This window comes from Fringilla coelebs (assembly GCF_963513975.1).
Source record: "Fringilla coelebs genome assembly, chromosome: 20".
Classification (NCBI taxonomy): Eukaryota; Metazoa; Chordata; class Aves; order Passeriformes; family Fringillidae; genus Fringilla; species Fringilla coelebs.
The window spans coordinates 3592014-3608221 of NC_140046.1; the positions used below are offsets into that span (position 1 = coordinate 3592014).

Genomic DNA, 16208 nt, shown 5'->3' on the forward strand with positions numbered 1-16208 from the left:
TTTGGGCTGTTAGACAGTGGCAGCCCTTCCTCTTCAGCAGTCCTGAAACTCCTCATTGCTGTTTCTCTGGAGAATTGCACCAAGCTGCTCCCAGGCTGCCTTCAGTCACCTCAAGGTTGGACTCTGTGGCCAAACTTATTTGCAGCCCTTTCTCCTCTTGGCCAGCTCAGCCAGTTCCTCCTGGATATGCTGGACAGAAGCAGCGTCTCCCTTCTGCTGTGCCTGCTTGAGAGCTTCTTTGTACACTTGTTTTGCTTGCAGGAAATCTTCTGTAGCAAGAGGGAAAAGAGGCTTGGCTACCCAGTTCCATCAGCCATTTTCAGAGCCCCCTCCTGATGCTGATCACGTGCAAAGGACAAGGACTACCTGGAACACATCAAGATCTAGGGAGGCTCAGAAAACATCCTGCCAGGCTGACAACTCTGAGAGCTGCAGAGCAGCACTGATGATGGGACCTGGTGCTGCTTCAGCATTAAAATCTCACAGAAAAAGATCTCATGCAAGTCTTCTGTCCTTTTGGAAAAGTTACTGGACACAAAGGGCATGGGAAACAAGATGTGAAATCAATTCAAAGTTAGACCTACTGCTTAAACTAAAACTAATTACCCCAAATCAGCACTGTAGTTCAGCCCTACCACATAGATCCAGATCTCTGCAGCCAGCACCAGCTCAGTGCCAGGCTGGGCATGTATTCACTGACCTTTGTGCATGAGGATTGCTGCCAGGTTGTTGAGCACCATGTGCTCCTCGGGGTGCTGTGTGTCCCTTGCCAGCTCTGCTGCCCTCCTGCTGCAGGCGAGTGCCTCCTCGTAGCGTCCCTGAGCATCCAGCACCGTGGCCAGGTCATTCAGCAGCACCACACTCTGCACCAGGAGGGAAAAGGGAAGCTTGTGGAGCAGTCTGGGGCAGCAGAAGCACCACATTCATCCCCTACCACACCAGTTAAAGAAATTTCCCAGAGAAGTGTTCAGTAAGGAAGTGTCCTGTGTTTCTGCAGCCTCAGGTAGTGCTGGCCATGTCTGATGGCAGCAGAGCTGCTCCAAGACTGCCTCATTCCTTCCAGATCAGCCTTTCCTTCCCTGGAGCCCTACTGCTGTACAAATCACCTGTGGATGAGTCTCTCCCTGAACATCTTTTGATATCTGCAGAGCCTTCTCATACATTTTCTGTGCTGCTGGGAGCTCGTTGATGTTCAGGAGGTAGCGGCCATAGGAGTCCAGGCTCATCCCAAGCAGGAGCTGGGTGTTGGCCTTTTCTTCAGCTGCAAACAGAGAGGAGTGAGGAGATCACTGCCACAGGATCCAGCACTAACCCCTGTCCTACCACAGCAGGGAACTCAGGCAGTGTGAAGAGAATGGACTGGCATGAAGATGGTGCTTAGGAATACAGAAACAACATCAAGGACACGGAAATGGAGAAAAGATGAGAAGCCTTTGGCAGACAAGGCTGCCCACCTGATAAGACATCCTCAGGCAAGTCCTTCTGCTTGGCAATCTTCTCCTCTAAGGTCAGGATGCAGAACTGGTAGCCAGCTACAGCTAATTTGTGCCTGCAAAGTGCAAAGCAAAGCTCCTTCTGTGCCTGAAGGATCCCTCATTGAAGAGCCTCTGCTTGGCCACCCCACCAGCACTGCAAGGCTGAGGTGAAGGCAGGAGACACCTCCAGCTGGGAACTCACTGTTTCTGAGCAGCGTAGATACTGGCCAGCTTGAGGGACACCTCAAGGATGGCATTGTCATCCTGCCAGGACACACAACACAACTGTTACTCTTCTTGTACCTCCCCAACAGAAACATTACTTTGTCACAGAGTTTAGACCTCAAAAATCCCCATCTTGTTGCCTCCAGTGCTGCCACCCATTAAATATTGCTAATTTCCAGTAAGAGGCATTACAGCACAAGAAATAAGGTAAAGAGAAGGGCACCACTGGGAGCCTGTCTCAGAACATACCTCCTTTGTGTCCCCTGCAAGCATATAGCTCATTGTTGCTTTGTAGAGCTTTTCTGCCTGAAACAAGAATTTTGAAGAGGATTCTGGGAAATGATGGCATTTAAAACAAAACAGAGGCAAGCTACACAGAGGGACCTGGCTCAAATTTGTTTCATTTACACTACACCAAGAGCAGTTTGAGGTGAAAGGCTGACCAGAGCCCAGTGGTACTGAACCAGTGGCTCCTTTCAGTTTCTCCTTGAGCACTGCTGCTGCAGCCAGGCCTTTGCCCTCTCTGTGAGGTCAGGGCTTTCCCTGATTCACCTTGGAGGAGCCACCTCTGTCCTCAACTGCAGCAATTCATAGAAAGAAGTATTCCTTCCCCTCCACACCATGTTGGAGCTCAACATTTACCTGTGAGAGCATCTTTCTTAACTGGCTGTGCTCATGGGACTGCAGCCCTAAGTTAGATCATTCTGTTTTGCACTGGGATATCTCAGAGCCCCACAGCTCTGAGTCTGCAGCTTGTGCCAGCACCCCACACCTCTGAGACTGTGCACAACATGGCAACCTCTAAAAATTCACTGGGAAAACCCAGAGTTACTCACATTGTCCAGCTGTCCCTGCATGTAAGCCACGTTCCCCATCTGGAAGAGACAGACAGTGCTCAAGCTCCACCAAGGCGACGCGGACGAGCCTCAGCCGCTTTTCCTTCTCTCTCCGGCACCGCCGTGCCCCAAGCCCGGCTCTCACCATGCTGTAGGTGTAGACGATGGCCTGCCTGTTCTCCTGCTGGTGCGCCTGCCGCAGGGCCTGGTGCAGGAGCTGCTCGGCCTCGGCCAGCTCCCCCTTCATGGCGCTGAGCTGCGGGGACAGCGGCATCGGGCAGCGCCCGCAGAGGCGGCAGAGCCCGCACAGTGCCCGCAGTACCCGCACAGTGCCCGCAGTACCCGCACAGGGCCCGCACAGTGCCCGCACAGTGCCCACAGAGCCCGCACAGTCTCCGCACAGCGCCCGCAGTGCCCGCACAGTGCCCGCACAGTGCCCGCAGAGCCCGCACAGTGCCCGCACAGTCTCCGCACAGCGCCCGCAGAGCCCGCACAGTGCCCGCACAGTGGCCACACAGTGCCCGCAGAGCCCGCACAGTGCCCCCAGAGCCCGCACAGTGCCCGCACAGTCCCCGCACAGTGCCCCCAGTGCCCGCACAGTGCCCCCAGTGCCCGCACAGTGCCCGCACAGCGCCCGCACAGTGTCTGCAGAGCCCGCACAGTGCCCGCAGAGCCCGCACAGCGCCCGCACAGTGCCCGCAGACCCCGCAGTACCCGCACAGTGCCCGCAGAGCCCGCAGCGCCCGCGCCTCACCTTGGCTCTCTTCAGCAGCAGGACGATGGCTTCCTCGCCGTCCTCCTCGGCGTCCCGCGGGAACAGGGAGAAGAACCCTGCGGGGACAGCGCGGTGGGTGCCCGGTGCCGGCTGCGCGCCACCCGTGCCCGCCACTCCTCTCACCTCCCAGGAAGGCCAGCGCAGCGCCGGCCGGCCGTGCCCAGCGCGGCCGCGCCCGCCCCGCGGTGCCGGTGCCGCTGTCCCCGCGGTGTCCCCGGTGTCCCCCTGTCCAGGCGGGCCGGATCAGGGCGGGGCAGCGCCGGTGGCACAGCCGGGACAGCGCCCGCGGCAGCGCGACCGCCACCGCCGCCATCCCGAGCGGGCCCTTTAAGAGCGCGTGACGTCAGCGCGGGCACGGGGCGGTGTCGTGACGTCATTCACGGAGCGGCACCGGGACCGGGAACTGGAGTTGGAGCGAGAGCGGGATCGGGATCGGGATCGGGATCGGGATCGGGATCGGGATCGGGATCGGGATCGGGATCGGGCCGTGCTCGGGAGCAGCCCCGGCAGCGGGGCGGGAGCGGGTCCCGCCGCTCCGCCCGCCCTGGTGAGCAGCGCCCGCAGCCCCGGCCATGCCGCGCTCCTCAGGACACGGAGCGGGGACAGAGATGGGGAAGGGGCTGCAGCAGCGCCCGGGAAGGGCTGAGGAAGCCGGGGCGGCGGAAGGGGATCTGATCCGTGTGCGTGAATGCCTGCGGAGGGTGACAGGGGCTGCACCGGGCTCTGCTCGTCCAGAGAGTGCCCCTGGCGTGAGGAGCATCCTGTGGGCAGCGAGCCGCCCTTCCCACGGCACCTGTGTTTGTGTGGGGGCATCTCCGAGACGCCCGTGTGTCTGTGGGGAATCCTGTTCCCAGAACGTGTAAAAAAACATCTTAGGAGTTGTATTAAAACATCCTAAAGGATGCCTTTCCTTGGTGGGGATGGGGTGCCCAGCTAATCCCCCTGATGCTCAGTGTCCATGGTGACCCCGAGGATTTCCCACTGTCTCCTGTCCTGTCTCCTTTGCAGGGATGATCCCGTGCCTGTGGGATGGACGGCAGCACCTTGCCAGCAGTGGCAGAAGAGCTCTTGAGAGAGATCAAAAAGGCTTTTCACGAGACCTCGAAGGGTATGTGGGGGATGCCAGCAGGATCGGCCAGGCATGGGGCCTGTCACAGCCCGGGCTTGACAGCTGGCCTGCAGGCAAAGCTGAGTTAATGGAAGAAATAACAACTGATGATTTTTGAGTATATCAATAACAAGGAAGAAGACAAAGCAGTTAGTATAAAAACAAATTTTAAAAGATACACGAAAATTTTTGTAAGCTAAATTACGTGCATAAGTAAATGTGTATACGTGCCTTATTAAATTTCTGTAAAACTTTTGGTAATTATATTAACACTAATTACTTTGCACTAATGAATATAATAAGTTATTGTTATGTAATTAATGACCTAAAATTATGCTTTGTTAAGAGTATATCAGTAGAAAACACACAGAATAAAACCTTTTTCCTTTTAAACTAATCACACATTGCCCGCACCTCGTGCAGCGCTGATGAGGGCCCCGTGCCTCCCCTCTCCCACCTGACCCTGCTGCCTCAGAGACCTCGATGTCCCTTTTTGTGACAACAGACGGGTGTGGAGCACAGATACTGAGGAACAGCCCCTCCTCCAAGTCAAATTCAAAATCACAGCAGTTTGGACTCTGTGGTGTGAGACTTATGGGTTCTGCTGCTTCTTCGAGCTCCTGGAGCCCGCGGTCACACCTGAGGGATGATAAATTAATGCTCCGGGCTGTGCTCTCTGCACTGCTGGTTCTACAGACCCACCAATCCCAAAACGGGTTGGGAAGGGGAATTTCCCGAAGCCGTGTCCTGGCTGACCGGCAGAGGGGGTGTGCTGCTGATCCCAGGGCGAGGAACAACTTCCCAGGGCTTCAGTGGCAGGAGCACCAGCCAGCACTGAAATCCTGACCAATTCCAGCAGCTAGTTAAGAACAATTACCTTTGCTGGGTCTGTGCTGAGAGAGCATTAGTGTTTGTGTTTACTGGATGAGCTGCACAGAATGGCTCTTCCCAAGGAAAGGGCCTGCTGAAGGAATATTTTTAACTGCACAAACCCCAAACAAATAAGAATTCAGATAAATCTGTCTTGAGCACTATGTGGGAGTGAGGAATGGGCAGAGACTTCATGCCTAAACTGTCAGAGTGACCCCAGTGGCAGCTTTTTGGCACACTTACACTATGGCTTCTGTCAGGTTAGAGTACATCCAAAATCTACATGTGACTTTTAAAACAGCTTTACAAATCCTGATGTACACTAAGCAAAAAAAGAAGTTCACATCCCTTTAAAAACCTCCTTCTTAAAACAGCAGAGTGGTACTAAAGTACACAGAGACAGACTGGAGACAAACTGATTGATCCCTTTGCAGAATTAAACTCAAATAAAGCTGGAGAATGCAAACCAACAGTGCAGGTCATAGAGAGTATTTTGAATTGTCATAAGAAAATTATTTTAAAGTCAAAAATCCAGATCTTCCAGTGGGATATGGAGACAGAGTACACTGTGTCCCCTGGGTGATAACAGAAAGATCAGAGTGGACAAACAGAGCCTGAGCTGTCAGCTCCAACAAACACAATTTGCTGGAGTGTAACTTTCCATCTTAAGGAGAAGTTCCAATAAATGGAGACACAATGTTTCAGTGGGCTGCAGTAAAAGCCATAAACCCTGCAAGACTGTGCTGGGAAAAGAACAACATTTTTAAAGTTGTGAGGCCTGACTTCTCAACTCATGCCAGGAGAGTTTCAGGGAAAACAATATATATATGTTTTTTTCAACCAGCTTCTTAAAGTGACAGAGTAAGATGCTGAGGCCTCCTGCCTTTTATTGGGTGCTTTTAAAAGTAGGATGTCATAAAAGAAAGTACATTTGGGCTTCTGCTTTTCTTTTTGAAATGAATCCCTGTGGTTGTGATTGCTGTGCTTGATAAGTGCCTCAGCACTGCCATCATGGATCATTTTGCTGCTCCTTGTTGCTTTTTTGGTGGCTAGAGAGGATGTTGAGAGTTCTCCTGTCCTGTGTGGCCCCTGGGGGTGCCTTGGGGGGACAGTGACCCCCTTGTCATGTGAAATTCTGCACAATCACGTTTCCTTTTCTTTCTGTTGCAGTTCCTGATGACCTGCTGCTGGGGTGAGTGTCTTCTGCTTCAGTTCCTGCCCCAGTGTCCTGCTGAAGGGCACTTGGTGGTCAGCTCTCATCCTGGCTTTCCCAGTGCTGCTGAAACACAGAAATGCTGATGGTTTTTGCAAATGAAGGTTCTGAAGGGGTTTTTTTCTAGAGATTCACAAAATTATCTCTGTATCAGTGCATCTCCTGTGTTAACTTGCTCTAATTTAAGCCCAGGACATTTAACCTGAGCTCTGGGTCCAGCCTCAACTCTGGAAGGAGTTTGCTGTGGGAGTGGGTTGTGTTCCAGGGTGATTCATCCCTCTGCCTTCCTGCCCCTGTGAGCACCCTGAGCTCACTCCTGCTGTTTGAGTCATGGGCACGTGTGATGGAGAGGGAGAGGTGTCCTGAGCATCACCCTGCTCAAGGGAAATGTTAACTTGGAAACTGAGAGTTTTCTTCTGTTTGGGGGCGGTCTCAGGTCAGCTTTGTCACCCTGTGAATACTTTAATCATTCCCAGCAGTGACCTAAGAGATCCAAGTTTCACAACTTCAGCCCTCACCAGTTGGTGTTGAAGGTGGAGAAGGGGCATTGTCACAGTGAAAGAGAATTTTCAGATTCATCTTTAACCTTGTGTTTCTGCCTGCTGGGGGATGAGATCACCAGGAACCCTCCAGGCCTTGATGCCTTTGTGTTAAAGTTATCTGACACAACACCTGTGAAAGGTGTGCTGCCTCCCTCTCCTGGGACCACAGTGGCCTTTGAAGGGTGGGATCAGATTTGAAAGCTTTTGTTTCCTTCTCCTCAGAAAATAAAAGAGGAGAGAAATTCCCTTGTTAAGTTTAATAATGGTGGTAACTCTTGGCAGCAAGATTTTCATCAATTCCCTGCATCCAGCAGCTCAGAAGTATTCTGATTTCATTTCCCAATCTCTTTCAAATCTCCAAAGTCCTTGAATTTCCTGTGGGCATTTCCTGTTGAAGTGATCAAATTATATACACAAGAATAGAATTCCCTAGATTTGAAAAGAGTTCCTGAAACTCACTGAACTCAGCCCCCTTCTAGTCCCAAACCTAATCATGAAGGAATGTCTTACGTTAGCGTTCCCCACCCACCTCCTCAGATGGAGCCAGCCCTTCTTGCTTTGAGTTTGTGCAAGTTTTGGTCTTCCTGGAATCTGTCTGTCTGCTTGGCTGCTTATCAATCAGCTTGACTCAGCCTTGCTGGGGCTCTGCCTTGCTCTGTCCTCCCTGGACTTGGAAACTTTCCCCTTTCTCTTGGTCTCCTGCTCTGTTTGGTGCTATCTCTTCATCACTGCTGATTTCCTTGTTGTTTACCCTTGGAACCAATCTAGACTACACAGATTTTTCTCAGCTGGTGAAAGGTCTGTAAAGTTAACTGAGTTGCCCCTAAGCTCTTTGGAAACACTCAGAGCAGCTGGATTTACTGGTCTAGAATGACCTTGGAGCCCATGAGCTGTCTGGACAACAGGCTGAAGGTGCAGATGTCCATATTTAACACACACTTTATCCTATAGCCCTGCACAGCACCAGCAGGAGACAAAATCCCCCTTTGGGATGTGCAGTGATCTGCATCCCAGGGACTCCCTCATCCATAAATGCTGTGCATCCCTGAAAGGGAAAGGGTTTTTAGGGAGAGTGGAGGGACATCAGGCACGTGCTGCCCCTGGGTGTTTATCTAGAATAACTTGGCTGTCTCTGAGCCCTGCTCCTAGCTGGGTCACAGATGTAAAACTCCACTCCATGTGCAGTGGAGTGTCTTTAGTAATTCCCTGATGTTTTCCAGTTCCCTCCTGATGCAGTTTGGTGGGTAGAGAAAGGATAATTTATCCCTCAGTTGTGACTGTGATGGAGGAGGTGTGATCACTACAAAATGACTCACTTGTTCCCCAGAGTCTGAACTGATCTCCAGGGCATGAGGAAGGAACCCCAGTTCCTGTTGCTCCAGGAACTGTGGATCCTCCTTGCACTCCCCTTTCTCCAGGGAGCTGTGTGCTTTGTCCCTGGAGGTGGGATTCAGGACCAACTGATCAGTCCAGGGCAGAGACTGAGGGAGAGTCTAGAGCAGCACATCCAGGACAGCCTGGCTGTAGAGTTGAGGTGTCCCAGAGCACGAGCCCCTTTTGCCCTGAGCACTGCCAAGTCTGGCTCTGTGTGCCCCACTAAAATCCCTGGTTGTGCCTTCGTGCTCATGGGACATTTCCAGTTGCTGCAGCAAGGAAAAATGTCTTCCCTTTGCAATGGGCTCCTTCAGGGCTGCCTCTGTGCCCTGAGGCTGAGCCAGGGGGTCTCCCTTTGTGCTGTGACCTAACTAGAGACACCTTCTCCTCCAGGCTGAAGTTCATTTTTGGCCCATCTGCAGTCCCAGCTCTGGATTTGGTGGATCAGCGTTCTGTCACCCGGCTCAGGTCCCCCAGTGGAAGGATTCTCTACCAGGTACATGCTTCTCTTGGCTCTTCCTTTCTGATGGTTTCCAGCTGGCATCTGAGACAATGTTTTCCTGACTTGCAGAGCATGGATAAACACAGGGAGGACACCAGTGTTTTACAAACTCCTGAAGTGACCCTGGAGAGCAGCAGCCACGGGCTGGAATTAGAGCAGTATGGTTCAGAACCGTTTTCTCTGTGGCTCCCAGCCAGACAGAGACAATTTATGTGTTTGTGGGCATCACAGTCAGGAGGAAGTTTTCCAGGGATTGCTAATTTTGCTTTATTACTCCTGTCCTATCCAGCAGAGGAAGTTCTTCCTCTTGACCAGTTGTACACAACTCATCATTATCTGCCATCACTCTGTTTCTTTCCTGTCATGACCTCTGCTTGGCAGGAGATCCCTGCTGCCTGGGAGGGAGCAGTGCAGGCCAAACCCATGGGTTTCACTCTGGTTCAGTGTATTCAAGGCTGTGAATCACAGAAACATCCCCATAAAATGGCATTTTGGGGAGAAGAGCTCACCTCAGCCCTGAGATCAATTACAGCCCAGGGTGGGACTGAGGTGAGGAGCCCTTCATACTTCATTCTCACCTTCCTGTACTGTGCACAATTCCTTGTTCTGTGGTCCCCCAGCACTGGTGGCATCTCTTCTGGGACAATCTGTCCAAATGTGAGCCATTGACCAGCTGCATCCAGCCCATGGCTGTGCCCTGGCTGCCCTGTGCCCCAAAGATTTTGGTCAAAAAGCACCAATTCCTTCTCCTCATCACTCCCAACCCCTCAGGTTGCACAGCCCCTCCAGGGCTGGGTCTGGTTCTGTGCTGGTCACACACCAGAGATAGGGGAATTGCTCAGTGCTGCAGCACCCAAGAGGAACATTTCCAAGCATCCCCTCTGCAAAGGACCTTTTCTCCACCCTTGAAGGTGCTTTGGGGTCCTGTAGGGTGAGAAAAGGGCTGTGAAGTCAGGCCTGGCTGCTGGCACAAACCCTTCCCATGTGTTCAGAGCTTGCCCTGCTTGGTTTGCACGTGGAGCCTTTATCACTTCTGGGGCTATGGAGAGGACACAGCCCCTCCAGAGGGACATGAATCATAACCAGGGCTCAAGAACAGCCTTGGATTGCAGTTGAGGGCTTGCCTGTGGATGTTTAGTAAAGCCTAGGAAGCTTCCAGCACCCTTAGACAGCAGCTGCCTTCCTGATTAACTGAATGCTTAAAGGCTTTTCCTTTTTTACTGTTGCTTGTCTGAAAATATCTCTGGGGAGAGAATGGTCACGTTCTCCTTGCAGAGCTTTGTCAGGCCCTTCAGGCCAAGGTAGAGCTTTGCTGGGCATCAGTTAATAATCTGACATTAATAAAGGGCTCAGTTGGTGCACACTGAAAGGAACAAGTGTCAGAACTGCTCTCCTGCCTCTGCAGGGAGAGGGAGCCTCTGGTTTCCCTGTGGAGAAGGAACCCCTGGCCAGGACGGTCAGGGAGTTAATGCAGGACAAACCTCCAGGAAGGAGATTCCTGTGTGCCTCCAGCTGCATTCCTCTTCTGTGGAGCTTGATTGCTGATGAGTTCATTAACAGAGGAATCTGAAGAGATATTTTCTCTGGGGGTGTGAGGTTGGTGCCATTGTGAAATTCTCCCTCATCACAGCTGGCTGAGATGCAGAAACAAAGAGCAGAGTCTACCCTGGGGCTGGAGCAGTGACAGGAACACATCTGGGGTCATAGAAACCCAAACCCTGGGTGGGACACTGCACTGCAGCCACTGGCTCTTCATTCCTGGGTAGGAATGTGTGGGAATGTCCCCCAGCTGTGCTCCTGGAGAGAGGGGCATCCATGGCTGCCTGGACACTGCACAATCATCCCTGCTCATTATCCCCCACAAAGTCAGCCCTGCCATTTGCAGCCAGATGTGGTTCAGATGGAATGTGAGGTGGTGCTTCCACTTGCAGCTGGCTCTGGAGAGCTCTTTGAGGCCATGGGGCCGGTTCTGTTGTGAAACTCCTTTGGGTCATTACAGCCAAATCTGAGTTGCTGATAATTCCCTATCAGCCAGCACATCTCAGGTCCTGCTTCAGGGGAGGAAAGCTCTGCTCAGACAGGCCCTGTAGTGTGGGCAGCCCTTGCCCTCAGGAGCTGAGATGGGAGAAGAAGGAGCCCTCAGTCAAATGAAGGCTGTGCTTTGTCCCTTAATGCCCTTCTGTTTAACAGGAGTAGCACTGATGGAGTGTCCCAGGGCTGGGTGCCTCAGAGCTGAAATCATCCCAGGAGAGCTCAGATGACACCTGCCCTGCTGAGCTCAGGGTAAATCCTGCCTGTTGCAGGGAAGGTGGGTCTGGCTGTGGCAGCATTTGGGGCACCCTTGAGCTCTGCCCAAGTGGCAGAGGTGCTGAGCTGTGGCAGTGAAGCAGGGCAGTGCTTCAGCCCTGCCAGCTGGCACCTGCACTGCTCACATCCTGCACTTGCATTTCTTTTTTATTTTGCCTTTTTTCATCCGTTTCCCAGAACTGTGTGGCAGATGCCCCACAGTGAAGGGTTTGAGCAGCAGGCCCTGGCACAGGCTGTGGTGCTGTCTGTCTGTCTGTCCCTGTGCTGGTGCCTCAGCTGAGCCTCCTGTGCCCCCACACACTGGCAGGGACTCCTCCAGGGGGATTTTTCCTCCTTGAGACCCAGGGATGAGGACAGCAGAAGGAAATCTCACCTCAGGGCCAGGGGAACACCCACCCCAGTGCTTGGCAGGGCTGCAGCTGGCCAGGAACAGAGGCACCCTTTTCTCCCAGTCTTTGGATTTTAGATTCTGCTTTATTAGGCAGAGACTGTGTTCCTGCCATCTAGGTCAGGATGGGGGAAAGCTGAGCTCAGCCCAAATGTGGCAGTGTCTGTCTGTGCCTCCCCCCCTCCCCAAAGGAAAACACTTCTGAAGGGAAGGCACCATCAGAATCCTTCATCTTGGAAAAAGCAATCAAAGGGGCTGCAGGAAAACAAACTTATCACAAGTGAAACAAACTCAGCCTGCAGTAAAAGGAGGACCCAGGGTAAAGGCCAGACTGAAAAAGAAAGAAAAAAAAAATGTTTGCTCTGAAATGGGAATGTGAGTTTTGTGTCCTGGATTTTCTGGGAGTGAGGGGGAATTTGAGGCATTGGCATTTCTGTGGGAGAGCCCAAACTTCTGGGTGTCCCCTGTTGGGCAGAGGGTGCAGGGGGAGCTCCAGGGGACAGGGGAAGGTTCCTCTTGGAAGTGCAGCTTTGGACAGAGAGGGACAATGCTCCTCTGGAGGGGCTTGGAATGCCAGGGATGTCCTGGAGGGGAGCAGCACTCTGCAGAGTTCCACTGCCTTTTCACTATTTGTGTTCACCTTTGGATTTGGGGGTGTGTGTGCCACAAACCCAGCCAGAGGGGAGGGGGCTGGGCTGGGAGAGGGCTGTGATGTGCCTCAGAGCCCTGGGCCCTGTGCAAGTGTGTCCTGCTCCTGCAGATCCTTCCCTTCCCATAGGTTGGGCCCTTAAAGTAGTTTCCTACAAGCTATTTTCCAATCTTGAAGAGACCAAAAGAGAAATAATAATAATAATAATCCATAGGCTGGCTCTCCTATGTCCTGCAGTCAGCTCCAGCAGCTCACAGGTTGCTCCTTGCTGGAAAAAAATGTTTTTCTCACCTGTTTGCTCACCCTGGTGCCTCAGTACCAGCCTTGCAGGGAACAGCATGTGGGAAAAGCAGGCAGTGCTGTTCCCAAAGCAGAGATGGAGCAGGGAGGCTTCTCTGGAGACTTCAGCTTTGTTTATTCAGGCAGATCTGGATTCCAGTAGCTGCAGCTGGTTCTGAGAGCAGAACAGCCTTCAGTAGCTGGGAAAGGAGAGGCCTCCCTGCAAGTGCTCAGTGCTGCTCTCTCCAGTCCCCAGGCCTGTGGTGGCTCTGGGGTCACACCTGGGCTGTGTGTGACAAGAATCTCTCATTTCCACCTCTGAGCCTGCCAGGGCAGGGAGGGAGCTCACAGGAGGGGCTGGCACTCGATGGAGCTCAGGGAGTGGTGCCACCACCCCTCTCCTGGTCCCTGGGGCTGGGATCTGCTGCAAGCACAGGTACAGCACACCCTCACCTGCAGGGACAGGAGCTTGTAGAGACCACGAGAAACCTGAGGAGCTTTGGTGGGTCACTGCAGTGCTTGGGGACACCTCTGTGCTGTGACATCTCCCCTCTCTGCTGGGGCAGTGCAGACCCAGCCTGAGTGAGAGAAATTAAAGTGAATCCTGCCCCTGACTCCTCATCTGCCTCTGTTTCAGGTGCTTGGGAGCTCAGGCAAACTCTACACCTGCTACAGCTCCTGCCACTTCTGCACCTGCCCTGCCTTTGGGTTTTCTGTCTTGCAGAAGAGTGAGAGCCTTCTGGTGAGTTCTGGGGCTGCCATGGGGAGGGGACAAGGCTTTGCCCTGCCCCTTGAACCCCAAATTTCCCCCCAAACACGAGTGTGGAGCCTGACCACTGTGTGGCCTCTGGGAGCTCCAGATTTTGGGTGTAGGGTGGGCTTTTGGTGGTGAGCAGTGGTGGGGAGGGTGCCAGGAGCTGTGTGCCAGCTCCCTGCATGGCACTGTCCTGGTGGCAGAGCTGGGGACACTGAGCCCCACCTGTGCCAGGAGGGAACCACGATCCTGGGGGGGCTGAGCACTTCTCTGAGCACTTTGGCCAGGATGGATTCCTGAGCCTGGCACTCCAGCCTTGCTCCTGCTGTTAACTTTGCAGTGCAAACACATCCTGGCTGTCTACCTCAGCCAGGCCTTGGGAGCCTGCCAGGAGCTGGCTGTGTCTGAAGAGCAGCTCACAAACATCCTCCTGGCTGAGGAAGAGGATGAAGGATGAAGGAGGAAGAATTTGGATCGCTCCTGGCTGTGTAACTGGCATTTTTAATATCTACAAGGCTGTCAAATGCTCATTGAGGCTGCATTCCTGTGCTGCAGCCAAATGTGATATTAATTAGCAGCCCGGCACTGATAAATTAATTAATTAGGCCTGTGTTGACTTCAGTTTGATTTATTTATGCTGGTTTGGGGATTTCTGAAGATGTTTGAGCTAATCTGTAATGATTGTGATGTGAGGATGCAAACAGTCCTGCAGGTCTCAGTGATGCAGATTAAAGAGCTGCTGTGGCTCTTTGCAGGTGGCAGCTCAGACCAATTCCTGATTTTTCAGTGGCAAACCCGGTCCAGGGACTAGGGCTGGGACCCCTCAGCACCCTGAGACTGGTGACAGCTCTGTGCCTCCAGTGGAGCAGGATCAACATGGTTGCTGTGCTTTAAATCAAACATTTTCAGACACACTGAGCACCTCCAGGCTGCTTCCCTGGGAGCCAGCTCCTTCCAGCTGTGATTCCCTGTCCATGCTCTGTGCTCCCTGAGGCCAGTGTGGCCTCTCCTGCTGCATCAACCACCAGAAATAATGGGGCACAGGCTGAGCCAGGTGGTGTGGGTGGTAAATGAAGCATTTTGGATGAAAATAACAGTTCCTGCAAATACAGAATCTCAGCAACACGAGGAGAACACTTCCATCCATGTACAGCAGAGCAGGGACAGCTCAATGGCCACAGCTGCTCTGGCACAGAAAGTTCCTCTGCTGCTTTTGCTTCACATTTTTATGACAAATGAGCTTTTTATTGAGGAGGGCAAGGGAGGTGTCCTATTTTTATTTTGCCTGGAAATATGTTTGGCTCAGATCCACAAAGGCACTTCCTGTGCCCAGTGACCGTGGCCTGGGCCAGAATTAATGCCTGACAGCCCAGAGGCTCAGCTGGACTAAGGATGCTCCAATCCACCTGCAGGAACTCTGGCTCATGAGAGGCATGGGAAGGGAGCAGTGGTGGATGCTGAGCTGCACTGGAAGCTCTCACATGTGCACAAATGTTCTGGGACCTTCTCTCTGGGTGTTACAGCACTGAGAGTTTTGCTCTGTTGCTGCTGTGAGAGTTTGGGTCGGTTTCAGGCAGCCAAAGGGAGAGATTCCATCCTTTGTTGTGTGGATAAATGTGGCTTGCAACCACTTGGCAACACTGCCAGGGCTGCAGGTGAAACCCTGCTGCTTTCCAGCCCTGATTAACAGGAGGAACAGGGCCAAGGATAACACAGAAGGGAAGGGACGGAGGGAGGAGAGAGGCAGGCCCTGCCCAGATGGCAGGAGGTGGCCCTGGCTCAGCTGGGCCCTGGCTGAGTGGGGCTGGTAAAGGAGAAGCACCTGGGACAGGGACTTGAACTGCTCAGACTCGTGCTGGAAGTGCCCAGATCTGAGACACTGAGCTGTAGCTAAATTGTAGCTAAATTTGGACATTGTATAAACATTGCAAAGCCGTTCAGAGCTCTCTGGTGATTTCACCCAGGTCTGGGGCTGAGCTGCTCCAATGGCAGTGAAATCCAGCACTCCCAGGGAACCATTCCCTGTGCATGGTGGGCCCAGAGTCATTCCTGCAGCTGCTGCCTGCAGCTCTTGCCAGCTGGCAGAGGAGATGCTGCAGGAACAAGATTTCTTCAGCTTTTCAATTGATTTTACACCATACTTGTCATTATATATGCCAGAGAAATGAAACTCTTGGGGTCTTGTACCCCCCTTTTAGTGCAACAGAATTAAAAAAAATATAGGGTTGATTTCTGTGTGATTCAAGTACAATTTTTCAGGGATAAAAATATAAAAATTACTATGGGGGGGGGGGGGTGGGGAAAGCATTCACAGCTTCTGGGGGTTTCAGGGCTGCAGGTGTGCCCCAGCCAGACCAAGCTTCAGGAGTCAGGTGAGCTGCAGCATCCACCTCTCACAGCTAAAACCTGCACTTGTGGAGGCTCTGCAAGGCTGGCAGAACAAAAACCCAATTGTGGGGCTCGTGTCCCCAAGGCAGAGTGACACTGGCCTTGGTGGCTCTGGTTCAGACCAGCCAGGACCATTGGGGCACTTCTGCCTCCTGCACTTTGATAGCTGCAAACAGATCTGGAAGCAAACCTGAAGCACTGGGCTGACAGCCCTGTGAACCAAAGGGATTTAGAGGCAGTAAAACCTCTGCTCTAAAACCTTGGTCAAGCCTTTTCTCAAATCTTTCAGTAAATGGGGTTTCCATGATGGGCTGGCCAGTTCTGACCTGGTTTTCCCATCCTCACAGTCCCTCCCCTCGGTGCCTGGAACACAGATTCAGTTTCACACCACAACTGGGCTAAGTAAGACTTTTTCCCATCAGAGAATACAAGCTGCATCAAACAATTGATGGAATAATTCGGGTATTACCAAAGTGCTGTCAAGTATGAACTTGGAGAACAACTCAAAAAACAGACACAAAAT

General features: G+C 52.6%; 2 protein-coding genes across 3 annotated transcripts; one reads left to right on the top strand and one right to left on the bottom strand.

The window, feature by feature from the left end:
- TTC19 (tetratricopeptide repeat domain 19) lies at positions 1–3631 on the bottom strand. Of its 2 annotated transcripts, none has more exons than XM_084219193.1 (10): positions 3435–3631; positions 3291–3367; positions 2682–2792; positions 2537–2575; positions 1950–2006; positions 1678–1739; positions 1455–1549; positions 1107–1261; positions 701–863; positions 1–266 (listed from the first exon to the last, which is right to left on the bottom strand). In XM_084219193.1, exons 1-10 carry the CDS (start codon positions 3622–3624, stop codon positions 136–138), a joined length of 1080 nt encoding a protein of 359 aa, XP_084075319.1. In that variant the 5' UTR covers positions 3625–3631; the 3' UTR covers positions 1–135. The 2 variants fall into 2 exon arrangements, with proteins under 2 accessions (XP_084075319.1, XP_084075318.1); XM_084219192.1 differs by having other exon boundaries at positions 1–269.
- A 70-nt stretch (positions 3632–3701) lies between these two features.
- ZSWIM7 (zinc finger SWIM-type containing 7) lies at positions 3702–13881 on the top strand. Its single transcript, XM_084218964.1, has 7 exons — positions 3702–3743; positions 3803–3858; positions 4320–4419; positions 6460–6481; positions 8812–8914; positions 13181–13285; positions 13638–13881. The coding sequence occupies exons 3-7, from the start codon at positions 4341–4343 to the stop codon at positions 13752–13754; spliced, it is 426 nt and encodes a 141-aa protein (XP_084075090.1). The 5' UTR covers positions 3702–3743; positions 3803–3858; positions 4320–4340; the 3' UTR covers positions 13755–13881.
- The last annotated feature ends 2327 nt before the right edge of the window (positions 13882–16208 follow it).

Coding starts and splice junctions, on each gene's coding strand:
- TTC19 (XM_084219192.1), bottom strand. CDS start 3,624: ATGGCGGCGGTGGCGGTCGCGCTGCCGCGGGCGCTGTCCCGGCTGTGC. Junction 2,793..3,290: donor TGCTGCTGAAGAGAGCCAAG/GTGAGGCGCGGG, acceptor CTGTCCCCGCAG/CTCAGCGCCATGAAGGGGGA. Junction 1,550..1,677: donor ATCTACGCTGCTCAGAAACA/GTGAGTTCCCAG, acceptor TGCACTTTGCAG/GCACAAATTAGCTGTAGCTG.
- ZSWIM7 (XM_084218964.1), top strand. CDS start 4,341: ATGGACGGCAGCACCTTGCCAGCAGTGGCAGAAGAGCTCTTGAGAGAG. Junction 6,482..8,811: donor CCTGATGACCTGCTGCTGGG/GTGAGTGTCTTC, acceptor CTTCTCCTCCAG/GCTGAAGTTCATTTTTGGCC. Junction 13,286..13,637: donor AGAAGAGTGAGAGCCTTCTG/GTGAGTTCTGGG, acceptor TTAACTTTGCAG/TGCAAACACATCCTGGCTGT.